The sequence below is a fragment of the Miscanthus floridulus genome, chromosome 2 (genome assembly GCF_019320115.1).
Source record: "Miscanthus floridulus cultivar M001 chromosome 2, ASM1932011v1, whole genome shotgun sequence".
Taxonomy (NCBI): domain Eukaryota; kingdom Viridiplantae; phylum Streptophyta; class Magnoliopsida; order Poales; family Poaceae; genus Miscanthus; species Miscanthus floridulus.
The window spans coordinates 163216500-163244443 of record NC_089581.1 but is presented as its reverse complement, the minus strand read 5'-3'; the positions used below and the strand labels follow the sequence as shown (position 1 = coordinate 163244443).

The 27944-nt window shown below is 47.2% G+C and overlaps 1 protein-coding gene across 1 annotated transcript; it reads right to left on the bottom strand.

Moving 5' to 3' along the window:
- Window positions 1-1928: 1928 nt before the first annotated feature.
- On the bottom strand, window positions 1929-16499 carry LOC136535534 (methionine--tRNA ligase, chloroplastic/mitochondrial-like). The gene is made up of 12 exons (XM_066527824.1): window positions 16152-16499; window positions 15507-15650; window positions 15257-15406; window positions 14360-14527; window positions 13274-13398; window positions 6383-6476; window positions 6039-6137; window positions 3858-4038; window positions 3579-3694; window positions 3104-3259; window positions 2455-2583; window positions 1929-2289 (listed from the first exon to the last, which is right to left on the bottom strand). Exons 1-12 carry the CDS (start codon window positions 16425-16427, stop codon window positions 2134-2136), a joined length of 1794 nt encoding a protein of 597 aa, XP_066383921.1. The 5' UTR covers window positions 16428-16499; the 3' UTR covers window positions 1929-2133.
- Window positions 16500-27944: the final 11445 nt, after the last annotated feature.

The window sequence follows — 27944 nt, the reverse complement described above, 5'->3', positions numbered from 1 at the left end:
TTTATTATCGATAGATGTGTATTTTCATTCCGTTGTTTAATATTCCGCACTCTGAATTTAGTAATGTAATGATACATTTCTAAGAACTCTAGATGTATGAAATAGACTAAGTATTGTAACTCGTTCTCATTATTGGATCCTTGGGAAAAAATGTGGATTATTCGGGCTCTCCCTTGGGGTGTGCTCGACAGAACCTACCCGACGTAGCTCACTCTTGGGGTGCTTAGTGTCAGTGGAAGACAAGCGCCTCCGTAAGTGCATTATTTCGGGCGGTTCTACCACACCATCCTCATCATGAAAGCCTCCCAGAGAGAACTATTCACTCTAAAGGGTCCTGTTGGAATCTTTTGCTCAATCAACTGGTCTTAGAGTTAACTATATGAAGTCATGTCTGATCCCTCAACCTCTCACATGACAAAGCCCGACAGCTGGCTGGAGTCTTTGGTTGCAAGTTGGAAACCCTCCCTTTCACCTACCATGGGCTGCCATTGGGCACCACTAAGCCAAGAGTGGAGCATTTTGGATTCATCATGAACAAGGTGGAGAGAAGACTCGCTGCCACTTCAAATTTCCTCTCTCACGCTGAGGATTAGAACTGGTTAATTCTATCATTTCTTCTCTTCCTACAGATGCTATGTGTACTCTGCAGCTACCTGTCTCAGTCATCGATTACATTGAGAGAGCAAGAAGGCACTGCCTATGGAGGGGGTCTGACAGTAATGCTAAAATGAAGCCGTTGGTGGCTTGGCTGAAGTGTTGTAAACCAAAAAAGAAAGGTGGACTGGATATTATCAACCTAAGAAGTCAAAATTCTACCCTTCTACTTAAACATCTAGACAAGTTCTATAATAAGAAAGAAATTCCCTGGGTGAAACTTATTTGGCATGCTCACCACTCTAATGGAGACATCCCACATGCCTCTATTGATAGAGGTTCCTTTTGGTGGAGGGATGTTATGAAGTTTTGTGACCTTTTTAGAGGGATTGCTAATTGCAAAATTGGAGATGGATCAACCGTTCTCTTCTAGTCAGATCTATGGAATGATAATGTCATGCGGATCAAGGTTTCAAGGCTCTACTCTTTTGCAAAGAACAAGAATATCTCAGTCTCGCAATTCCTATTAAACAATAGCCTCTAGTCACAATTTGATCTTCCATTGTCTGAATAAGCTTATCATGAACACCAAGGTCTTCAGGAATACATACAAACAATTCAGGTGGAGCAGCAACTATACGTCATCTGGATTCTACCACCTACCCTACAAAAATTTACAGCCTCCTGCTCCCTTTCTCTGGATTTGGAATTCAAAGTGCCGCAACAAACTCAGAGTATTCTCCTGGCTTCTACTAATGGACAGACTAGATACTAGAAACATCCTCAGGAGAGAAAAAATACAAATTAGCGGGCAATAATTACAACTGTGTTCTCTGCAGCAATAATGTTGAAAAAACTGCTCACCACCTATTTTTTTCAGTTGCCCCTTCAACCAGGAATATTGGCAGCACTTGGGAATCCAATGAACCTTCAGAGTGAATTCTTTAAAATGATGATACAATTAACACAGCAGCACCAAAATCTTTCTTCATGGAGACTTTCATCATTGCTGCCTGGCATATTTGGAAGCAGAGAAACAACTTCATATTCGATAGGGGCTAGCCTTCTTTCTTTTCTTAGAAAACCCTCTTCTGTGAAGAGGCCAAACTTCAGGCTTTTAGAATAAGAGATGATAAACATGTAGCTTTTCTCCTCTATTTAGATCTCCTCTCTTAGGCATCCCTAATTTTTGGCCTGTGGTTCCCTTCCCGTCGTGGCTACCTCAACCCCTGGCCGGTTGGTTTGTTATTATTTCTCTTTCTTTTGTACAGGTTTCAGTTTTTATTTAATATATTCCTACCGTGGGGGCTTCCCCAACTGTGTTTCCCGTTCAAAAAAAACGAAGCAAATATCCAAGCTTTCTTTCTGACAGAGCATCAGGATCACCCTTTTTTTTGGCTATCTACACGATACAATGCGTGATACGTTCGCAAAGAACAAAATTCAGGAACAAATAGGCTAAACCTTTCCAAAAAAAAATGATACACTATTATTCTCCTTTTAACGATGCTATACATGGTTCCACCAGAAACTATGCCTCTACAAGTCCTTTGCTGCGTGCTTTCTCTTCCCACCTTTCGCTGCTTTTGAACTTGCTTGGGCATCCTCTTCCGTCTCGGTTTCTATCCTTGCAAACACGGGCTTTGCCTCCGACATTACCTGGCCTGCTTTAAGGCCTCCCCATTTCGTATCCTCCTAATGAAATAGCTGAAAATGATTACATGCTCTGGAAAATATTGAGGCAGATTCATAAAAGATTGAAGACTGCATTTTCTTGATAATGCCTGATTGTATTGTTGAGGATGAACATGTATAAATAAGAATGGAATCATACAGCACGTCTGTGATATAACAACATACCCATCTCAACACCCTAAACTGGTCTTCTGTGAAACCAAGCTGTGTGTAAATCCTCAGAGAAAGGCTTGGAGTGATAGGAGATAGTGCGATTGCAATTATCCTCATTGTCTCTAAAATAAGTACAAGATCCTGTAGATAAGTTGAGACAGATTAAGCCATGTAGTCATATCACAAAAGTACAGACGCGGAGTGCAATTTCTCTAGAATGTGTATCATAGCTTGCCAAACAACATCTGAAATAACAATCATTTATGGTTCCATCCAAATATTTCACAACAATGGAACAAGTTTTGTAGAGAGTTAATAAGTAGCTTCATGCATCATATACATCAGATAACATTAGATAAATCATTGACCATTTAAAAAGGCCTTAAGATATATTGTCAGCACATATAAGATTTATTGCTGATGTTCGATATCACAGAGAGTATACCAGTAATGGTGAAATCAGAGCTAGGATGCTGTCAGAACAGTCAGATGTATAACAACAATAGTATTTTGAAGCTCCAAGGGAGGCCACTTTCATAAGCTACAAACTGACTAGATGTTTTGACTTTTCATATTCGAATTTTCAGCATTTAAGATTTGGCAAATTCAGCTGAAACATAGGTGAAAAGGTGAGAGTAAAAAATAGTTTTTACATGTTTACCTTTGCAGCCTTTTCAGCACTCTCACCACCTTGCTTGAAACAGGACCATGGTGCTTGCTCATCGATGTACAAGTTTCCAAGGTTACCAATCTCTAGAACAGTTTCACATGCTGATGACAGCAAAAGATTTTCATACTGGTGCTTTGCATTGTCCACCTGTAAAAACAATTTCACGGTGATTCGAACAGAGACACAACAGGGCATGTGAATGTGCGGTACTTCTTAGGCAGACTAAGCAGACCATCATCGTTTCATGAGTTCAAACTACAGATGGACCCACCACATCATCGGCAACACTTGTTGACAGAGTAAAAAACAAATTCACTGTTGTAGACCTTATATTTTCTAAGTCTTTAAATCTTTATATAGTTGGTTATATACATACTAGACTACCGGTTCAATCACAAACTCATGGTTTATAATTAAATCCTTTATCCTCCACTCAGTTTAAAAGGCACCATGAAAACCTACTTACCAGGTTTTCTATGTTATCTCTGAACAAACTTCCATCTGCAGCAGCAATTGAATCAAAAGCTAGTTTGGATTTACAATTCTTTTTTAGTAGCCCAAGTGTACGATTAAGGAGGTTTCCTGTTCAAGTGAGTAAGTGAGATCATTATTAACACGTAAAGATGCATAGGTAACACAAACAAGGAGCACCAAGTGAAGAAAGAAGGCAAATGACATAACAATTTCAGCACACATGAAAAGTATATACATGTTTCAGAAACAAAGGTAATTTAAGTAGAAATACCAATTGTATTAGCAAGATGAGCATTGACTATATTGATAAAGCGTTCTTCTGAATAGTCCCCATCATTGCCGAATTCTACTTCCCGCAAGAAGAAGTACCTAACAGCATCAGCGCCAAATCTTTCTACCAGATCTTTTGGTTCAAGTGTGTTGCCTAATGACTTTCCCATCTTCATGCCATCCTAGAATTTTCAAAATAGAAGCCATTGGTGCATGAAATAAAAGTGACTTGCTGAGATAAAACATAAAAGGTGACTGGGAATCTAGATACATTTGTTTTTTTTTTAACTTATGGTAGAGTGAGCGTACGAGGATCTTTACCAACATTTGAGTACGAAGGAAGGAGAGAAGGACATTTATAGGATGGCTAGGGTTCGTGAGAGAAAGACACGGGACTTCAACCAAGTTAAGTGCATTAAGGATGAAAGGGAGCATCTCTTGGTAAAGGAGGATGAGATCCGACATCGATGGCAAGAGTATTTTGACAAATTGTTCAATGGTGAGAATATGGACACAACCTTTCAGTTGGATGACTCTTTTGATGACACCAATAGGCGCTTTGTGCGGAGAATCCAAGAATCTGAGGTCAGAGAGGCGTTGAAAAGGATGAAAGGAGGTAAGACGATGGGACCGGATGGTATCCCAATCGAGGTGTGGAGATGCCTCGGGGACATAGCTGTAGTATGGTTAACCAAGCTGTTCAACCATATTTTTCGATCGAACAAGATGCCTGATGAGTGGAGGAGAAGTATAATGGTACCGATCTACAAGAATAAAGGAGATATTCAAAGTTGTACAAATTACCGAGGAATTAAGTTGATGAGCCATACTATGAAGCTATGGGAGAGAGTTATCGAGCATCGCTTGAGAGCAATAACACGGGTCTCTATGAACCAATTTGGTTTCATGCCCGGAAGGTCAACCATGGAAGCCATTTTCTTAATAAGACAAGTTATGAAGCGGTATAGGGAGAAGAAGAAGGACCTACACATGGTTTTTATTGACTTGGAGAAGGCTTATGATAAAATACCAAGGAATGTTATGTGGTGGGCGTTGGACAAACATAAAGTCCCAACGAAGTACGTCGGGCTCATTAAGGACATGTACAGCAATGTTGTGACTAGAGTTCGAACAAGTGATGGAGACACGGATGACTTCCCGATTAGGATAGGACTACATCAAGGGTCAGCTTTGAGCCCTTATTTGCTTGCTTTAGTGATGGATGAGGTCACAAGGGACATACAAGGGGACATCCCTTGGTGTATGCTTTTCGCGGACGATGTAGTGCTAGTTGATGAAAGCCGGACAGGAGTGAATCAAAAACTGGAGTTATGGCGGGAGACTTTGGAGTCCAAAGGTTTTAGACTTAGTAGAACTAAAACTGAGTATATGAGATGTGACTTCGGCACTACTACTCGGGAGGAGGAAGATGTTAGTTTGGAAGGTCAAGTAGTGCCTAGGAAGGATACCTTTCGATATTTAGGATCAATGCTACAGAGGGACGGGGATATTGATGAAGATGTTAGCCATAGAATCAAAGCAGGGTGGATGAAGTGGCGGCAAGCATCTGGTGTCCTATGTGACAAAAGGGTACCACAGAAGCTAAAAGGCAAGTTTTATAGGACGGCGATTAGACCTGCTATGTTGTATGGTGCAGAATGTTGGTCTACGAAAAGATGACATATTCAACAGCTAAGTGTCGCGGAAATGCGTATGTTGCGTTGGATTTGCAGTCATACAAGAAGGGATCGAGTTCGGAACAATTATATACGTGAGAGATTAGGGGTAGCGCCAATTGAAGAAAAGCTTGTCCAACACCGGTTGAGATGGCTTGGACATGTGCAACGGAGACCTCCAGATGCACCGGTGCGTAGTGGAATCCTAAGTCAGGATAGTAACGTGAAGAGAGGCAGAGGAAGACCGAAGTTGACTTGGGTAAAGGCAATAAAAGGAGACTTGAAAGGATGGAATATACCCAAAGACTTAGCCTTAGATAGGAGTGCTTGGAAGACAGCTATTCACGTGCCTGAACCTTGATTGCTTCTGTTGGGTTTTAACTCTAGCCTACCCCAACTTGTTTGGGACTTAAAGGCTTTGTTGTTGTTGTTGTATGGTAGAGTGCTATACTGTCATCAGGGCTCTATAAGTGGAAACAAGTACAATTGTAAATAAGTAAGATCACCTTTGTCAAGAATCCATGACCAAAAACTGTATCAGGAACACTTAAACCTGCTGACATTAACATGGCTGGCCAATAAACTGCATGAAACCGTAATATGTCCTGAGATACACGCACAAAAAGTCAGCACATATAAAATCAGAAATCCATATAATATTCTTCATTGCCAAATCAACATTGATATGTTAGCATTGGCTATTTTGCATTTCACAATTGTTGGGGAGGAAGGGTGGGGCACTAATAAAATACTGTGTGTATCCAGAGAGTTGATGTTTGTATTAACGGGTGTTGAAATCCAAGCAAAAGACTACTCCTTAAGGTGCATTTTGATTTTTAAAAAAATAAACCTTTCCAATCAAGTGCAGGGAGGCTGGCCAACCATGATCAACAGCTTGCTGCAAACTTGCCTGCTCACCATCATCTAATAATGCTGAAATATACCTACAGAGACATAGGGCAAGTAGGCTGAACCACATAAGATTATGTACTTAGTTGTTGGGAACAAGAAAAAGGAGATACAATTTCATCTTCATTCATGATTCAAGTCTTCAACCAAATAGCAGAGTAGAATAAAGACAAAGAGCTCCCTGTTCTTTTATTGCATGCATGGGCTTACATTATGCTTAAGTAATAAAGTGTCCATTACCCAATATAAAAGCGGATTAGATGTTTTTCCTGTAAAATACAATAAGTATATGAAATTACAAAATAGAAACATATATCACCTTCAGGAAAATGAAACAAAACACAGCATGCATGAACAATGTACAGTGTACTAAAAAAATATCTGCTAGTTAAAGAGGATATAAACAGGAGATCATTAAGAAGAGCCTTCAGTGATACTCTCCGACAAACTCCAAGAATTCAGATTCCAGTAATGTCACATGGAAGACACAACAAGTAGAAATAACAAATGCACAGAATTCAAAGCATCCAAAAGACATGAACATGGTCATCGTTTTCACCAGACAAGCTTAACAAGAGAAGCTTGTGTATTGCAAGTTACAGTTTGGAAAGAGAAAAAGCTTAAGTTGCTCTAATAAATTGCAAAGGACAGTAAATAAAAGAAGTTGTTCCTTGCAAGGTAGTACTAAGCAACATAAATCAATGGCACAAAAATACATATATAGCAGAATGGTTATAAAAAGATAAAATAGCAAGTCTCCATTCTTAACCACATGCAAATGAGCAGGTGCGAAAGCGAGAAACATACCCTTGTTAGTCGCTGAATTCTCACTCTTGGTAGTAGGAGAATTCTTACTCTCATCGAGAGAGGATGACACTAGGAGTTGGGGCAATTTTCTTGTCTATTTCTCACACAAGCTCACACAAATGCCATGCCAACCCAAGGGGTTGGGGTTACATATTTATAGGCTGCTAGCCAGCCAAGCATATGCCAAGATGCTAGTCTAAGATGCTAGTCTAAGATGCTAATATGCTGTCCTAGCTAAGATGCTGTCCTCTAGTCTAAGATGCTGTCCTCTAAGATGCTGTCCTCTAGTCTAAGATGCTGTCCTAAAAACAGAAAAACAGCCACAAGGACCATGGTCAAGGACCATGACCATGTGAGCATCATAGCCCCACAAAGACCAGCCACACATGAGACTTATCCATCATTCTCCCCCTAAGTCTTGTGCGTCGTCTTGTGGGAGAGTTGAACCATCCCGGTCCTGGAGCAGAGCTCAAGGAACTTGATCCTCCCAAGGGGCTTCGTGAGCAGGTCCGCAAGCTGGTCCTTGGTGTTGATGTAGCTCGCCTTGATGCTCCCTTCCTCCAAACAGCCTCGGATGAAGTGGTACCTCACCCGGATGTGCTTGCTGCGTTCGTGGAACACGGGGTTCTTTGCCAGGGCCAGAGCGGACTTGCTGTCCACCCTGAGCTCCACCGCTCTAGTGTCTCTGCCGAGGAGATCACCAAGCAGTCGAGCGAGCCAGAGCGCCTGAGTCGAAGCGGTGGAGGCCGCTATGTACTCGGCCTCGCAGCTGGACAGGGCCACCACCTGCTGCTTGACCGACTGCCAGCTAACGAGGCACTTGCCGAGGAAGAAGAGGATCCCGCTCGTGCTCTTGCTGGTGTCGATGTCGCCGGCGTGGTCGCTGTCGCTGTACCCGACGAAGTGTGCCGCCCCAGGGCACCTCGGGTAGTAGAGGCCGTGGTCGAGAGTCCCCGCAACGTAGCGGATGATCCTCTTCACAGCCTGCTGGTGCTCCGTCGTCGGTCGCTGCATGAACCGACTAACGTAGCCGACGGAGAATGCCAAGTCCGGCCGTGTGTGGGCGAGGTAGCGAAGGCTCCCCACAAGACGCCGGTACTGCGTAGCGTCCACCTCCTCCGTCGTGCTGTCGCGGCTCAGCTTCAGCCTCTCCTCCATCGGAGTGAGAGCTGGGTTGCAGTCGGTGAGCCCAGCTAGCTCAACGACGCGCTTGGCGTAGGCGGTCTGTCGAAGCGTGATCCCAGAGTCATCCTGGTGTACCTCGATTCCCAGGTAGAAGGAGAGAGGCCCCAGGTCACTCATCTGGAAGGTGGCCTTCATCTCTTCCTTGAATGCCGCCACCTCCGCATCCTTGGTGCCGGTGATCACCAAGTCGTCGACGTAGACACCCACCAGCAGGGCATTACCTCCATTGCCCCGTCGGTAGATGGCCGCCTCGTGCGGGCTTTGCTCGAAGCCCATCCCCTTTAGCGTGGAATCCAGCTTGGCATTCCACGCCCTCGGTGCCTGCCGCAAGCCATAGAGGGCCTTGCGCAGGCGGAGCACCTTGCCCTCCTTGCCGGGGATCGCAAATCCCGGCGGCTGGTGCACGTAGACCTCCTCCTTCAAGTCGCCGTTAAGGAACGCCGACTTGACGTCCATGTGATGAACACGCCAGCCCTCCTGGGCAGCTAGCGCAAGGAGGAGTCGCACGGACTCCATCCGTGCCACGGGAGCAAAGGCGTCGTCGAAGTCGACCCCCTCCTGCTGCACGAAACCTCGTGCCACCAAGCGAGCCTTGTGCTTGACGATGGCACCGGCTTCATCCCTCTTCAGCTTGTACACCCACTTAAGGGTGATCGCGCGATGACCACGAGGAAGGTCAGCAAGCTCCCAGGTGCGGTTCTTCTCAACCGCATCCATCTCCAACTGCATCGCGGCGCGCCATGCCGCGTGTCTCTCGGCCTCTGCGAACGACCGAGGCTCGCCGTCGTCACACGCAAGGTGCAACTGCGCCTCCAGGTCCTCCAGGTCGTGAGGCACCAGTCCCGGCACCGGCTGGTCGCCGAGAAGGTTCTCCACCGTACGGTACCGCAACGGCTCACCGTCGTGGTACGCGTCGACGCGCTCCTCGTCGTGAGAGAGCGGAGTAGCGAGCTCAACCGGGCCGTGCTCGACACGAGCTGGTGGTGGAGTAGACGTGCCCGGAGTGGTGCCTGTCGGTGCTGGAGTGCGTGGCGTTGCCGGCTGTGGTGGAGCCGGCGAAGAGCTCATCGCAGCCGAGGTCCTGGCTGGAGAGCGTGGTGCTGTCGGAGTAGCAGGTGCCGGGGTCGGTGGAGGCTCGGAGACTGGGGTAGACGCGCTCGCCGAAGAAGAACTGCCTACTCCCCCAGCTCCCTCGAAGTGGACGTACTCGACAGTGAAGTCGTCGTACGTCGGAGCCGAGCCGTCGTCCACTGCCTTGTCCCACGCCCATCCTCGCCCTTCGTCGAACACAACGTCGCGCGCCGTGCGCACACGCTGTGTCTTCGGGTCGAGGATGCGGTAGGCCTTCGAGCCCTCCGCGTAGCCGATGAACACTCCCGGAGTGCTCCTGTCGTCGAGCTTGCTGATGTGGCCAAGCTCCTTGGCGAATGCGAGGCAGCCGAAGACCCGCAAGTGGGAGACCGCCGGCTTGCGCCCATGCCAAGCCTCGTACGGCGTCCTGCCGTCGAGCGCCTTGGTAGGCGAGCGGTTGAGGATGTAGACGGCCGTCACCACCGCCTCTCCCCAGAAGATAGCCGGCATCCCCCTCTGCTTGAGGAGGGCCCGAGCCATCCCCACAACCGTCTGGTTGCGCCGCTCGACGACGCCGTTCTGCTGCGGGCTGTACGGCGCGGAGTAGTGGCGCTGAATACCCTCGTCAGCGCAGTACGACGCGAATTCAGCCGCCGTGAATTCGCCGCCGTTGTCGGTGCGCAGCACGCGCAGCTTGCGGCCGCACTCCGCCTCCGCAGAAGCCTGCGCGCGTCTGATGGCGTCCGCAGCCTCTCCCTTGCTGCCGAGGACCATCACCCACATGTAGCGGGAGAGGTCGTCGACGAGCAGCAGGAAGTAGCGTCGTCCTCCCGGTGTGGCCGGTGTCACCGGGCCACACAAGTCCCCGTGCACGAGCTCGAGCCTCTCCTTGGCTCGAAAGCTCGCCTGCTGGGGAAAGGGGAGTCGCCTCTGCTTCGTCAACACGCAGACGTCGCAGAGCTGCTCCACATGGTCGAGGCACGGCAGGCCTCGCACCATCTCCGTGGCACTGAGCCGCTTCAGGGCCTCAAAGTGGAGGTGCCCGAAACGCTCGTGCCACTGCCACGCCTCGTCGTCCCGACGAGCAGCGAGACAGAGGGGTTGTGCCACCTGCACGTTAAGGACGTAGAGTCGATTTGCGCTTCTGGATACCTTGGCAAGAAGGCGACGACGACGATCCCAAATCCTCATGACTCCGTCCTCAACCACCACGCGCGAACCGTTCTCATCCAGCTGTCCCAAGCTGATGATGGAGTTCCTCAACGCGGGGATGTAGTAGACTCCGGTGAGCAGCCTGTGCTCACCAGACACGGCGGTGAAGATGATGGAGCCGACGCCCTTGATCTCCACGCCGGAGGCATCCCCAAACTTGACGGAGCCTCGGACGCTAGAGTCAAGCTCGGTGAAGAACTCCCGTCGGCCGGTCATGTGATGGGTGGCGCCGGTGTCGAGGCACCACCCGTCAGTCTTGTCATTGCCGGAGCTGTCGCCGAGGAGGGCGTGTGCTTTTGGCTCGTCAAGGTGGAGGAGAGCCGCTGCGGCTGGTGCCGCTGGAGGTAGCTCGATGCTGGCATGTGCCATGAACAGAGCCGGCTCCTCCTCCTCCGCCTGTGCGACGTGGGCCTGGCCGCGTCGTGGCTGTCGACAGTCCTTGGCCCAATGGCCAAGCTGGCCGCAGTTGCGGCAGGTGTCGTCTCGTGCCGGCTTGTGCCTGCCGGCGGCGCCGCCCTGGGCGCCTCCGCGGGCATCACCCTCGGCACGTCCTCGCGCCCCGGCCTGGGCGTCTCTGCGCGCCTTGCGCGGCTTGCCACGCTTGCGGCCGCCTGTCGTGGAAGAAGGCTCCCCCTTCCTCCGGTCACCCTGGCTGGCAAGCCACTGCTCCCGAGTGAGAAGGAGCTTCCCGCCAGTGGTGATGGGCCCCGAGAGGGACTGTGGCTCATCACTATCGACGACCTTGAGGCGACCTATCGCCTCCTCGATCGACATCGTGGAGAGATCCAGCAGCGACTCGATCGAGCGAGCCATCTGCTTGTACTTCTCGGGGACGCAGCGGAAGAGCTTTTCGACAGCTCTCTCCTCGCCGTAGGTGTCGTCGCCGAACTGCACCATCTTCTGCAACAGAGTGTTGAGACGGAGAGCAAAGTCATCAACGTCCTCACCTGGCTTGAAGGCCAGGTTCTCCCACTCCTTGCGAAGTGCCTGCAGTGTGGACTTGCGGGCGCGGTCGCTGCCGATGCGTGCCGCAGCGATGGCGTCCCAAGCCTCCTTGGCAGTCCGCTTGCTGGTAAGCGAGAACTGCATCTCGGGCGGGACTGCAGCGATGAGAGCATCCAGCGCCCGTCGATCTAGGTCGTAGTCGACGTCGCCGTACCGGACTGCCTCCCACATGTGCCGCACCTGGAGCTTTACCCTCATCACCGCAGCCCACTCGACGTAGTTGGTCTTGGTGAGGGTAGGCCACCCACCGCCGGGACCGACGTCCCTGACAACAGCCTGGAGCCCGTGGTAACCACGGTACCGATCCGGGGAGAGAGAGCCATGCTGCCTGTGAAGGCCGCGCTCTCCATCGACCCGTCGGTACCGATCCGGGGAGAGAGAGCCACGCTGCCTGTGAAGGCCGCGCTCTCCATCGACCCGTCCGCCACCGTTGCCGTGCGCGCCTCCTCCAGGAGCGCCGCCGCCGTGCGCGCCTCCTCCAGGAGCGCCACCAGCGCGTCCGCGCCTGTCTGGGCTGCCGCCGCGCTCGTGGGCGTGCGCGGCTGCCCCAGGAGCGCCACCGCCGTGCGTGCCTCCTCCAGGAGCGCCGCCAGCGCGTCCGCGCCTGTCTGGGCTGCCGCCACGCTCGTGGACGTGCGCGGCTGTCCACTGCGCCGCCCGCGCTCGCGCTGCCTCCCTCTCTAGCAGCTCGAGGTCCGCGTCGGCGGTGTCGTCAGCGGAAATGGAGCTGCCGATGCTGCCGCGCAGAGCCTCGACCTCCGCCGCCGCCGCACGCGCTGCATTCGCCGCCGCCGCTGCTTCCGCCTCCGCTCTGGCTGCTGCCAGCTCCGCCGCTGCTAGCCTCGACGCCCTTGCCGCCGCCGCAGCGGTCTCTGCCGCCGCTCGCTCGCGTTCCTCTGCCGCGGCAAGTTCGGCCTCCTGCCGACGCCGCGTGCTCGAGGCGACCGAGCGCTGAGACTGCCCTGCGGACATGACGCGCTACCGGGGGGCTGCTGCGTGGGGAGAGGGCTGCTTCAGACGAGCTGGGAGAGGAGTGAACAGGAGCGGCCGGAGGAGCTGCTGCTGCCAACAGCTGGGGCTGTTGTGGGGCTGGGAGAGAAGATGAGCAAGAGATGCTCAGGCTACAGGATAATACGGCTCTGATACCACTTGTTAGTCGCTGAATTCTCACTCTTGGTAGTAGGAGAATTCTTACTCTCATCGAGAGAGGATGACACTAGGAGTTGGGGCAATTTTCTTGTCTATTTCTCACACAAGCTCACACAAATGCCATGCCAACCCAAGGGGTTGGGGTTACATATTTATAGGCTGCTAGCCAGCCAAGCATATGCCAAGATGCTAGTCTAAGATGCTAGTCTAAGATGCTAATATGCTGTCCTAGCTAAGATGCTGTCCTCTAGTCTAAGATGCTGTCCTCTAAGATGCTGTCCTCTAGTCTAAGATGCTGTCCTAAAAACAGAAAAACAGCCACAAGGACCATGGTCAAGGACCATGACCATGTGAGCATCATAGCCCCACAAAGACCAGCCACACATGAGACTTATCCATCAACCCTAAGAGAGCATCAAACCACACGTATATTGTCTGCTTGGTATCGTTTGGCACTGGAATGCCCCATTCTACAGATGCACGGGAAACAGAAAAGTCTCTTAATCCGCTTTTAATCCAGCCTTGGACCTACAAGCTGTGTCTTTGTGAGACTAAGGAATAGGTACATTGTAAAACCATGAAAATAAGCATAGAAACTGAAAGATTGAAGAAATGAAGCAACCCAGGTTATGTTGCCACTGGAAGCTAAAATATGAATATTTTATTCAATAAACGAAAATAATATCCCCTATTGAAAATTGAATCCAATAGAAATACAATGGTGATACCTACACTGCAAACTTAGTAAGAAGCCAGCCCTTTGTTCAAACAACTATAGAATTCACTACATGAAATTATGAAAACATTACGACTATCGTCAGACCTTGCTCTCAACATGCTCGTGCACCTATGAGCATATGTGATTTGAGGAGTCAAGGCAAGCTTACCTTGAAACAGCAAAGAAAAAATTTCAGGCACCAAAAAACTTAGCTTGGTTTATATTCACAATCAATAATGTACTGGTCCAACTGCACAAATTAAGAATAAAAAGGAACAGTTTGTTTGTCATAGCCTCTTCACTGTCTATTAACTACTGAGTTTGCTTTCCCCTATCCCCTATATAGAGCAATACTGGCAGTTCTCTTTTTCCAGAATTGGTAAGTATTGTCATCATGGTCATCTTTAACCTTGTCAGGATGTCATTCCTGAGTCACTACTAGACATGATATGCACAAGAAAATGTATCGCGCGTATTTTTGTTGAATATGCCAAAGCACTTCAGAAAAGCAATGATAAAATGAAATTGCATTGTTTGGTTAGTACATACTTGACAACACAGACATGATCAAGAAAATTGTGTCAAAGCTTCATGAAGACATATGTCAACATTGTTTTAGGACTTGTCTCTAGCCTATGCTTGAATCACCTGGTATCCATTTTTACAAAAACAGTTTTACATTTTCCACCATAATTTGCGATGGTGTACAGTAACTCAACAATAACAAAAACTTTGAACAATAGCATATACAAAATAGGAGTAAAACCTCACCTCGTTCAAGCGATATGATGGCCTTACAAAATCAGGATTTCTTGTCAGTAGCTCTTCCAACTTATGCTGGTACTTTGACAAGGCAAAGAAATAGTTATCTTCTTTTCTTTCTACACAAGGCTTCAGATGCACAGGGCAACAATTGTTTTCAAATAGCTCTTTTTGATCCTGTGTTCAGTCAAAACTAAAGCATCAGTATTAATAGTAGTATTAAAAAGAGGGTTGATCTAGACAGGTGCACATGGCACAAGAAAACTGCATAGCGTAAAAAAAGGACTACAAACATTTTCTTACTTTAGCCAACAATTTCAAAAAAGGAGTATTTATTGGCAACACAAGATTGAAGTAAACAGATTGATCATGAAAAATACTTTTTCATTATATAATTATTTTCTATTTATAATAACATTTTTCTTATACATATTGTTAGTCGAAGTGTTATATTGAAGACCATGTCGATGTCCTAATGGACTAATATAACAGATCAGAAGAAGTAGAAAACTAAAATAGAGCACACACAATAGTATAATACAAATCTCTGCTACGTTAAAATAGCAAGTTTTGCAGTTCCACACTATTGATTGTGCATAAATTTTTTTTGAAGGGCCAAAAGACTAAACCACACCATAAATCCAAACTCATACTTAAGAGATGTTAGGCACTGCAACCAACGTTGGCATCAGTCCCCTCCCCTAAAAAATGGACTGATAGCCAAGATCTTTATCCATGTAAATCCAGAAAAGCAATGTGGCTCAGAAAACCACTTAGTAGACAATTCTGTTAATAATATCACAGCATCAAATCAAATATGTGTACTGATTAAAATATTTAATTGTACTACCATAATGGATTGGAAACAGCTCGATACGATGCAAGGAAGTTGAGACAGAAACTTACCTTGTACTCCTCACAGCTCACACAGTAAAGTCCTTCATAATCAGCTCTATATATGTCACCACTGTCTAATACTCTGGAATAGAATTCGTTCACAACAGCCTCGTGCTTACGATCCGTTGTGCGAATAAACTTGTCGTATTCTATGTCTAACTGCAAGAAATGTGAAATAAATTTGGAGGGAAAAACTGAGCTCATGATTTACTATGTAGTGGAAAGTATTGTAAACTGAAACTTGGTGTTGTAGACGTACATCAGCCCAGAGTGTCTTATATGAACTTGAAATTGCATCACAGTGCTCCTTTGGGTTTCTACCACTGGCCTCCGAGGAAGCGGCTATTTTCTCACCATGCTCATCTGTTCCAGTAATAAATATAACATTCTTCTCTTGCAACCTCTGCAACCACAAAGAATCATCAACGGACTGCTGCATAATAAGAGTAAGCAACTGAAGTCAAGGATGCTACTACGAATAGTTCATATAGTCAACTTTGACAACCAATCATTCAATTGAAAAAGGAAAGGATACATGTAAAATTCACACACACCAGGCAATTAGCAACTTCACCAAGGGCACGACGAGAAAGTGGTGTAGTATAAAGTTATGAACTATTTCAGGTTATGGAAAATATGCAACCCCTTTTCTCGTGCAATGCATGTGCAACGGAGTGGCGCATCACCACCTAATCATCCAACGGTACACCGCATCACACTTTTCTCACAGCAGTACAAGTGCCCAACAGCCACTTGACAAAATGTTTGACCCCATGTTAGTAAGATTAGTGCTGCAGTGGATCTCATGCAACCCACGCATGTGCCAATTTGATCTTGCAGGTTCCATAGTCCGACAACTAACTGTTAGAAATTGCAGCCGTTGCAATCGTGGGTGGAGGCTTGCCTGGAAGCGGGCGATGGCGTCCGCCGCGATGGTCGTGTAGGCGCTTCCCATATGCGGCGGAGCGTTTACGTAGTAGAGCGGCGTGGTGAGCACGTAGGGCTCCGGCGAGGAGGCCGCGTCGGGGGACGAGGAGGCGGAGGCGATGCAGCGACCGCGAACGCCGCAGCTGAGCGCGGGGGTGAGGGTCCGGGGCAAAGGGGAAGCGAAGGCAAGGCGGCGGGCGCCGGCGGCGAGGGAGGAGCACGGCGCGCCGAGGAAGGCCCGCCCGGCGGCCATGGCGGTCGAGACCGGAGGGGATGAAAGGGGTTTTGGGTCGCGCCCGTGTGAGGAGAGAGTGGACTGGGGTGGTCGTTGTGGAGGATGTCAAGTGTGCTGGGCTGGACCGATGGATCAGCTTTGGGCTGGATCGTTAGTTCGTGCCTGTTGGAGGTTTGCGTGATCGACGAGCCCACTAAGGCCGTGTTTGGGACCGCGTATTCGGCGGTGACGGCAGAATGAATCGAACGATCGCGCCAAACGTCCTGCGGCCGCGACGATTCTTTCAACCGCACTCAGCACGGGAATCGCGAAAATAAACTAGCAGCTCGCGGTGCTCGCGTTTACGCCACCGTGGCTCGGAGCTCGCGGTGCCCATACCGCACCGCGCGGTCGACGACCGCGGTCCCAAACACGGCCTAAGGCTGTCTCCAGGAGACTCGTGAGAAGACCCGGACTCAAATAGGTCTCAATAGAATACATATAACTTTCACTAGAGTACTTATATGAAAGATTTATTTTAGGTGTCAGAGATATAACCCAAATTTAAGTATCCTCTCTCTGGAGACCCATTTATAGAAATGATTCTCTTTTGGGTCTAGTTATTGGAGAATATCGAAAATAGGTATTGAACTCTTTGCCTATAGCGCTACCTAAACGTGAAATAGGTCATGTATTTTGGGTAACAGTTATTGGAGACAGTCTAATTAGAAAGGAAAAAACAACAAAAGTCCAATTTACGTCTACAACTACCGCGGTCGTTCGATTTTTTATCACTGAATTACAAACCATCTTTTTACTCCGTCAGTTTTTAAAACCGTTTGTTTTTCCACCCTCAGTGATTTTACTGATGGCACTACGCCATAGAGTAATAGATCAAACTAGGTTGAAATTCATGAAAATAGTTTTTCAAAAATACATCCAAATATTTTTACATAGAAAATAACACACATATCGCATATGTTTAATGAAAATGAGAGAGAGGAAAGGATCAACGGCGCTGGAGAGGATTGAGATGCAGTTGGGAGACGTTGTAGAGATAAGGTGCGGTGCAAGGGTACAAATTAAGGCATCAACATCGCTCGCTGGGCTCGTCCTCAAATGCCATAGAAAGCGTGAGGGAGTGAGGGAGCAATTAATTGTTACTTGTCCCATTTTAAATTATAAGATATTTTGTTTTAGGTATATGTTTTTATTATATATTTAGATATAGTGCATGTCTTAAATATATATAAAAAATTATGTATCTAAAAAAGTCAAGACATCTTATAATTTAAAATAAAAAGACTCCAATTATTTTCATATCCACAGTGAAAAGTCGCATAGAAAATAGCCTTCTTCGTTGCAGTGGCATGACGTAATATGTGCAAGCAAGCACACAACTTTTAGCATTCAATGTACTGGATTAGTCTGGGACAGTGGTATGTGGTCATAACACGAAAAAACGACTGTTCCTGAGAGAAAAGACATGGAAAACCACTAAATAAACGAGAGAGTATGCTTGCTGAAATGATTGTCATACACAATCATCAAAGTGATGCATTCCATACAAACTAGAGAATCTGAATGCATAAAAAATACACATCAACCTCCCTTATTAAATAGTACATATATAACCCAAAAAAATCCAATATATCTGTCCAAGCTGTCTCTCAGTTAGCCGGTTCAAAGGACGTGAGCTGCATAAAGTTCTCCCATTCCTTCTCCCACACCACGGCCTCATACTTGGCGTCCCTGCCATGGCTATCAGTTGCATCGATGATGAGACGATACATGTCGGTGTTTTATAAACCAGATTAGTAAACTTATATGATTGTTGTGCTACTTTAAGAAGATGATGGTAGCATCCAAAAGACACGAGGATTTATACTGGTTCACTCAGGAGCTCTACGTCAGTCTCAGAGATGATCGAGTACGTGTTCCTCGCTTAAATGCTCTGAAGTTCTTACAATGAGAGGTGCAAGAATGATAGAAGAGGTACGAGAACCTAAGCTAGGTGACGGGCAGCCTGAAGAGAAGCTTCAGGAGCCCTGCTATGATGGAGAATGAGTGAATGAGTAGGGGACTCAGAATGTCTGGAAAGGGTGCCCTGGCTGCGCTTATATAGAGTTCGGGGCCAAGGCGCATACAAAGCAATAGATTCTCCCGACCGAAGGGTCGTGAGCCTGAGGAAGGTCCTAGCTAACTTGGCTTGCAAGCTACGCCGTCTTGCGAGGTGCGTCCAGGTATGGTGTCGTCATGGTCTTGTGGCCACGTCACGGCATGGTGTGGCGTGGCGCTACTGTGCCCGCCGTGGTGGCACTGTAGGCACGATGGTAGTTCGCCAGCCATCCTGTGTGACGTGGTCTCCACCGTGGTCTTCATCATCGTCTCCTGGTTTTCTGCGATATCGTACAGGAGTTGGTGGCCACCACCGGGTCGTTGGTTGCCTTGTTGTCTTGAGGAGCGGGGGGCCACGATCCCCATCGTTGGGATTGTGGTTCCGACTAGCCTGGATGGCCTCTGAGTCAAGATCCTCGTCGTGGATCCCATCCCGTAGTATGCAGGAATATACTCTTGTCTCGTTGGGCCATATCTGGTCGGTGGTCATCGTACCTATCGTCACCGCTTTGGACGGTATTGTCTTGTCTGTGCGGCGTGGTACAGGGATGGTGTCTCACCGCCTTACGGGGTCAGTACGGCGTGCTTGTTCCTATCAGAGCGAGCACGCTTGACTGGGCTCGACCTCTCTCTGTTCCTTCTATGGGTCGTGATGGGGGAGAGGTCGTGCGCTTTTCCAGAACCATGTAGCTAAGGCGCGAAGGAGGGGTCGTGGTTGACCCTGGCCTTAGCGTCTGGCCTGGTTCGCCTGGCTTAGCTAGGCCTCGGTCGTTTGGGCCTTCGCTAACTAATGTGTTATGGGCCGCTCGGCCTGCTACCTAATCGGTGCCTTGAGACACCCCCAGAGTTATAACCCTGATAGTAGCCCCCGAGCATTTTTATGATCTCGAAGTGATCGTGAAAACGCTGAGATGCGTGTGCGTTGAGCGCAGGTTTGTAGTCGTGGCTTATTCCAGCTTCGTCGCTCGATCCCTTGCGAGCAGGTGTATTCAATGCGGTAGGTGGCTGTTGTACTTTTTGCCCCATTAGGATGTCATGACAATGTGGTACGTAACTACTGAGCCCTACCGTGTCAATGTGTTGTGTATCAGGGATCGCAACACAGGCGAGGGCCGAGTGGGCTCATCAACACTGTACCTGGCCCTACCTTTTGGAGGGTCTTGATTTCCTCATTCTCACATGGGCATCCGACATTGGCTGTGACCTCCCATGATTCGTCACGTAGTGCGGGAGTTTTCAAGCTGCTCAGTCCACCCTTGGGCCTATAAATAGAGGTCTTCCTTCCGCTCGAGCCACTCATGGCTGTAACCTCAAGTCCTCTCAGATTATCCCAAATGGCTACATGTTGAGAGGGTGAAGAATCAAGAGAGGAAAGTTTGAGGGGAACTGCATGGTTCCCGTTACACGTCCCACTAGGGGTCGCCTGTGATGGCCGGAGCTAATGTCTCCCCTTCCAACAACTGGTGCTAAAAGGGGATTTGCGAGTTCAACCTAAGGTCGTTGGCAGGTCCTTCTCGCACCGATAATGCGAGGAAATGCTTCCTCGACCTCTGTGCATGTGGTCGTGAGGTTTTTGCGAACGTGTGTTGGCTTGTAGGTCTTGGACCTTTTGTTTCTTCCACATGACCGAGCTATGATCACGCTTTGGGCTCTGCGTTGCTGCATCACCCTGGCCATTTGCTTCGTCGATCTCTCTAAGAGAGGTCGTAGACCTCTAACGGTTTATGAGTCTCTAGAGCTGGCCTTAGGTCTAAGACCTAGGACATAGGGATAGGTGTCACGGGGGACTCAATCCTGTTTTTCCCCAAGGTCTTTGTTGACCTTGAGAGGTCAGTGTTGCCTTGTTATAGGTAGGTTTGGTTTTGCCCCACATGGGGAGAGGCATGTCCACCGTAACCACGCGGTCGGAGTGGTGCGCCTCGTCGGGGTCGATAGGTAATTCGAGCAAGACCCGATATCCTCTCCAATCGATGTGGAGTTCTACTATGCCTTATCGAGAGATGTCCCATAAATTGTTGGCCGTCAATCCTGTCGGTCCCCAACCACCTTTGTAGCGGCTAGGAGGCAAGATGCCCTCCCTAGAGGGGTCAAACCGAGAGACTTCGAAGCAGAAGACTCGAACATAGGGAGAGATAGTCATATGGCTCTACACCACCGATTAGAGCCACAAGGGACCATCTTCCTCCCTACCCGATCCCTTTTGTGGCCTCGAGCTGTTCTAAGAATCGGCCTAAGAGAGGTTTTCCTAGGTACGACGTAGGGTCACTGGTCGTGGTGGGTCATTCTACGCACGATCTTAGGGGGGGGGACGGTCGGCCTCTCCGGTCACATCGTGGCAGTAATGACGCCCACTCACAAGCAGTCGTGCTGCCATGAAATGCGGGCGCGCAAGTTGAAATGATATGAAAAGAGTAGGGATGTGTGCAGCTTACTTTGTTCATGCCACCGCTTGGGCGACTGTCGCTCCACCTTCCTACCGATCGCTTTACCTGCTCTAATTGTTATGTCCTGACATTGCGAGGAATTTTTCCCCGACCTCTTTTTGTGTGGTCACAAGGGTTTCTATGATCATGTGTTGGCTCAGTAGGTCTTTGACCTTTTACCACATCGCTTCATGAGGAAGACTCTGTTGTGCTGCCCGGGCCATCTGCTTCGTCGATCTCTCCCGAGAAGGTCGTAGACCTCTATTGGTTTGTGAGTCTTCGAAGCTAGCCTTTGGTCTTTAGACCTAGAGATGCTGGGAGGAGTTTCAGTCGTGGCTTGGCCTCAACCCTTTTAGTGGGTCGCAGGGACCCGGACTCCTATTTTTCTCGATGTGCCTGCCGACCTTGAGAGGTCATGATGCCCTATCACAGGCAGGTTTGGTTTTGCTCCACGTGAGGAGAGACATGTCCACCGTAACCACATGGTCAGAGCGGTGTGCCTCGTTGAGGTTAATGGGTAATCCGAGCAGGGACCTGATATCCTCTCCAAATGACATGGAGTTCGGCTGTGCCTCATTGAGAGACATCACATAAATCATCGGCCATCAAGCCCAGGGTCTTCAATCGCCTCCGTAGTGGCCAGAGGGCAAGATGCCTTTCCCCAGAGGGGGTCAACCTAGGCGACTTCGAAGCGAACGACTCAAACACAAAGAGAGATGGTCATGTGGCTCCGCACCACTGATTAGAGCCACCAGGGCCCATCTCTTCTCTTCTCCTATCCCTTTTTTGGCCTCGAGCCCTTCTATGGACCAGCCAAAGAGTGGGTTTCCTAAGTGCGACTCGAGGTCACGTCCACGGTGGGTCGCTCTTATGCATAGATTCAAGGGCAGTGTGACCTCCTCGATCATGTTGCATTAATGGCACCCATTCACTGAGCAGTGAAGCGCCTTCTGAATGAAGGCGCGTAAACCAAAATGATATGAAAAAAATGAAAACTCACATGGCCTATCTAGCATGGATTATCATGTGGGAGGCCACTGCTCCACCTTCCACCCGGTCGCTGCCCTTGCTCTGTGGAATTATCAAAGTGGTTAGTAATGGTCATAGGCTTAGTTTGCTTTTTGAGGTTATCTTTGTGGCTATGAATCCGCTAAGGTGACGCATAGTGGGAGGTATCATTCTCCCATCCTCTACATCGCCTTCTTCTTCCTTCTACTTGTGCACTTGTAGGTGCTCCCCCTGGTGATGGATTGTGGGAAGCATCTCCATGAGGAGTCTCCTAAGGTCGACGAGCTATCGTCGCTCCTCTTGTCTTCTCTGTGAGAACAAGGGTAAGTGATTTCACGTCATTCTTTGGATTTGCTTGTGCTTGTGTTAATCATGGGCGTGTTTAGGATCATTTCTCCGATAATGGCGTCGAAGGCCAAGGGTCCTTCCGACACCACTCGTCCCCTGACCCATTCTGGCTTTGGAGCCAGCGAGCCCTCATCCCCTATCCCTTACCATCAGGGTGGCAATGGATATGGAGCTTCATGCTCGAAAGGGATGAGCTCGCCGATTGCACCCAAACTTTGTCTGCGAGATGGCCCAGTTGAAGGTCCACTTGGATTATCTCTAGGCAGCCCTCCAACTGGTGGAGGAGGAGGTCACTAAGGTGTGGGCACTTGCCACCACTGTGCGGGTGAGGGAGTATGGTGAGTTTCTTATTTCCTCTAATTCCTATTTGCTAGGTTTTTCTTTTTGGGTTTTGGTGGGACTTTTCTGGTCCACAGTGCTGGAGGAGCAGCTCATGATGTCCTACCATGAGGTGGAGGGGGCCCGTCCTTAGGAAGGTCCCTCGGGCGAGAACTACCACCAGGGTGTGGCCTTCGGAGCCCTATAGGGGGACAACTTTGGTGGGTGACTCGACCGCCACTGCGAAAGTTCTTGCAGTGATCATGAAGGCAAGGGTTAGTCTTCATGGATGCAGCTAGGCTTCTTAAGTGGCTCTAGATGTTCCCAATCTGCCGGTCCATGGGCTTCGTCGGTGGGCATAGTTGTAACATTTTAACTATCTATGTGATCTATTGATGGTTTTGACTTCTTGTTTGCTCACACCGTCATTTCGTCCTTGTTATTTTTATGTTCCTTTTATCTTTTCCTGACATAGGCGTTCTTGCGTTCTCTTTTTGTGGATTGGTTACCCGCAATGTGCGGATGCTAGCTTGAGATGGTGAATCGGGCTTCGCCTCTGCAGTGTCGCTTGGCATAGGTAGTGACAATGTGTGTTGGCAGGCGCCTCACGTAATCTCCCCTCGCAGTCGTGACACTTTGACCACCTGTGAGGAGCGGGTCAGGTCATCTAGAAGGTAAGATGCCTTCGAGATAAAATGTATGGGTTCTGCGTACCTAAATTTATTCTATGCTATGTCTTGGCTGGCTGGGTTCATCGATCGCCTCTATGCGCATATGTGAATGCGATCAAATAACAAAGAGAGGTACATGATTGATATCATCGGTGTTTGTTCGGGGAGCGAACATTCGCCCTGCTATTGGCACTCGCGCCGTGGTGAGCTCCTGAGCGCTCGCTTACAGTGGAGTTGTCTTGGCTCTGGGGCTTTGGGTTGGTGAGGGTGCTTCCTAGTTGCTTGGGATGATCGTAGTTGGCATAGATCATCGTCTCGTGCTGCCTCAAGCTCAGCCTTGCTAGCTCATTGTCCTCGGTGGGCTCACAAGTGATATGACCATGTCATCAACCAACATGTTACAACCTCCAATTCAAGTAACACCAACTCAAGTATCACCTACATCAACACCAGCCCAAGCCTTTGATGACCCAATTACACGTAGTCGAGCAAAGAAGCTACAACAAGAGGTTCACTAAAGAGTATGGCAAGAACACACAAGGTGATGACCACAGAGAAGAACCACACTCGAACCAGACCAGTCCTAGTAGAACAGTCGGAAAGAAATATTCATAACTTTTGATTTCCAGAAGCTATGAAGATGAATGAGCACATTTTGGAAAGCTTATTGAGTCTACTTTCCAATGATGCTAATGCCGAGCAGTTCCTAGCAGTAACTAATGAAATCCAACCAACTTAGTGCATACTGGTCAGACCGCTCGAAACTGATAGTACTGTCAAGAAGAAAATATCATAACTTTTTATTCCCGAAGGCTATGGAGGTCCATGAGGACTTTTTGGAAAGCTTGTGAAGTCTAGTTTTGAATGCTTCAAGGCCGACCAGAGCCGACCAGGTTTAGTACAGATCTGACCAGCTTTAGTGCAGACTGCTCAGAGGGTTAACAGTCTTCTCGGGACATGATATTGGTACAACTTCTCATATTAAACCGTACCATTCTACAATGTTTCGTGGTGCATGCTATACATGGTGTGAAACCTTATCAAGTTAGCTTTCCAACGCAACCAACCACACATCTTTTGGATTTTCCAAGATGGAGTTATTACCAAAACACTAAAGACTACGCAGAAGACCAACAGACACGCGGAAACTGCTCAGAAACCCATTTCAGTGGAAGCCTGTTCACATAGCCTACCCTTTCGTTTCCTTTTTGTGTTTATACCTATCTAGGAGGGTTGTTCCTAGTATAAATATCCATGTACTCCTAAGCAAAAGAAGACTTTTGATAATCGAAATATAGAACCCCCCTTTGTTCAGCTGTGTGCTAACAAATATTGAGAGTGATCTCTACCCCTTTGCTCTTGTGATTTCCTTCGCGGGATTTACAGAAGCGGTGGCTTCATCCGCTCCCAATTGGTGCTCCTACTCCCTTCGAGGTTTACCTTGATTGATTGTAGGTTGTGTTGGTTGGTTTCTTGAGAGTGTGGTTGGGCAAATCCTCGATTCAGGTTGCCGGTTAGAGACGGTGGTTGGCTTCGAGTTTTATTTGCCAGGTTGCACTAGTTATCGCTGCCTGCAGCAAGTTATCTAGCTGTTCTTCAGCTAGTTATCTGGTGATTGATCCTACATCGTGAAGATCGGGACATCGCATCAGTATCATCTGGTATCAAAGCTTTCATTACCATGGTAGGATTCTTTACCCTTAGCTACATATATTTTGTGTTCGTCCTATCCACTAAAAAGCCACAAAAATATTTGTCATAGCCCTTTGTTTCAATCTGTTTTTTAGTGAGTTTTGTTAAGTTTCAGTCCATTAGAGTCTTGTTTTAGTTGCTGATCATATTTTTTCCTTCGTGTGTCCTTTGTGCCTCTTTCATATATCTGAAAATTCCCACAAAAAAATCTGAAACCCATATCATCTCCTTCGCGTAAACTTTGATCCTATCAAGTTACAGCTACTGGTTGTATTTTGTTTCTATCATAAAGTGTGCAAGTGTTATATCTGATCCCTATATTTAGTTCTAAAAAAAGTGCAAAAAAAAAGAGAATTGAGAAAAGTTGTGAAAGAAAAGTTGAAGATCAGTTGGTTTATGTGCACAAGTGCTGAAAGTTTTTCATATCAAGTGAGTAACCAGTTTACTATCTTTGTTTGGTGCAAATTTTGGTTGGGTCTGATCGCAACACTTGCATCCCAATCATACTCCTTGTTTGCATCAAATGGTCAGGCACTAGGCAGAGAACTTCTAGTTTGGATTGTTATTTAACTTTACAACAACTAGATTTCAGATTGCATTCCTTGTGTATCACTCTCTACCAAGCTCCACATACAAGCCATCATAATCGGTACTCTCTGGTCTTGTATTCACCTAGTCATCACTTTTGTTACCACCACACGCTATTTTTCCTATAACCCGTAGGGACTTCATAAGAGCTTCGGTTGGTACGAGAGGTGAGGTTATGAGAGCTCCACATATTATCCTATACCACATATAAGCTTGCTATTTTGCATATATATTAACCATGATAGGTCGAAGATATCCCAAGCTTCCTTTCTATGGAAGTACTGATCCAGAGGAATTTCTTGATTGGCAAGAGGAAATGGAGATTGAATTTGAAGTCCAAGAATTTTCTGGAACCAAGAAGATATCACGAGCCATACTTGAATTTGAAGATTATGCTCTTGATTGGTGGAAACAATATCCATATAAGCGTCTCATCAAGAATTGGGAAGATTTGAAGAAGGCCATGAGAAAGGAAGTTGTTTCAAGAAAATATGGGCTGATTTTGCTTCATCGTTTGGAGAATGTGAAGCAAGGAAGTAAATCTATCCAAGCATATTATGATAAGCTAAATTCTTACTTGCATCGAGCAAATGTGATTGATGACATGAATGCAATGACATACTTCAAGAGAGGCCTTAATCCTAATATTGTTGCTGCTATTGAGAGGAAATATTTTAGAAGCATGCAAGATCTTTTGAGTTGTGCAATTAGAGAAGAGAAGAAAATTATGAAGGTGCAGCAAGACAAGATCACAAGGTGCATTAATTTGTGCCAAGACATGTGTTCTAAGCTTCAGCCCAATGTATCCTCTGTTGCTAGAGAGAAGCAAGCATCAACTGCATGCAAGAAGAGAGGACATGTTGTCCTAAAAGTTTCTTCAGTTGATTCTAGTGCTAAAAGAAGTGAACATCAGCAATGCAACTCGAAGAACTCTATTGAGCAGCAAGAAGACAACATTGTGCCTCAAGTTGATAAGAGAAATGATGAGGTGTGTAACGTTACTATGGGTCATAATGTTACACCAACTCCTGAGAGAGTTGCTATCCCAAAGTATTGTTTACAGTCTAAAATTGAGAAGAAAGATGCATCTATTGTGATATCTAGTGGAAGTGACAAATCTGTCCAAGATGAAGTTTATCATGCTCCAACAAATCCGAAGATGCAAATATGTGTTGTATCACCAATTGTGGAACATGACAAATTATTGGACAGTGGTGCTGAAATTATGTGCTCCAACATGCCACCTAATGTTCAGATTGAAGACAAGATCAATGCACATGATTCCACTCCTACCAATGCAAATTCAATGTCTTTTGAGAAGTCAAAAGATGGTTGTTGTGCTTTGACTATTGCTATCACAATGCCACTGGAAGAGACCATGAATGATGGTGCCTATTCGTATGGTGCTCCACCAGCCAACGAAGTGATTGTGCATCAATACCCATGTGAGAATGAGAACCACATAGCCGAATTGAGTGAGAGTGAAAATAAAAGTGAGTTGTGTGATTCCACTAAATGTGAGGTTGAGAGCATCAACAAAAGGAAGTGTGAGGGATACACCACACAAAAAGAGAGAGCTTCATTACAAAACATGTGAGGATAATTTTAACTCTAACCCCCTAAACTCTACTTCTAGTGTTGTCTCTGAAAATGTGTAGGTGTGCAAGGGAAATGAGGAAGAGATGGATGCTCATAACTCCACCATACCCGACGAGAGAAGTGAAAAGGTAATCGATGTTGATAACTAATTCATTGCTGCCCCAAGTTTGAATCAAGGGAATGATGGAGGTAAAAACTCAGAGATACAATCCACCGTTCATGCACCATCATCAAACCTAAAAGGTAATGAAAATAATTTAAATCTGAATTTACAAAATAAATTGGTGAGAAATTGTGATGATCCATTTGTTTCAAGTGGAATTGAGCATACACAAAATCTTTGTGCTGATTTGATAGATTTACATGTTAATACAAGTGCTAAAAATTTACAAGTTTATAACCATTGCTCAATCATGAAGGATCATTGCCATGCTTTGACTGATATAAGTAATACTTTACATGCCAATAATGTGGACCATGTGAAATTGCTTACTCATGCTGAATTTTTCACAAGAACATCCCCTACTGAATGTGTGTGCTATGTCATGCTTGATGAATTTGTTGAGATTGATAAAATGCTTGAAAATGTTCTTGACATATCATTTATGAAATCCTTCAATAGTGCATATGGCTGCATGTTCACGTTTAACGTCATTGGACATCATGTTGTAAATCAATTTAATGTTTGTGCCCTTTGCATAACATGCGACAAGTTTGCTGAATTGAAGTTGAATAGAATGAGTCGTACATCTTGCGAACCCTATTTTTCTAAAGTTGAGATGAATAGATTC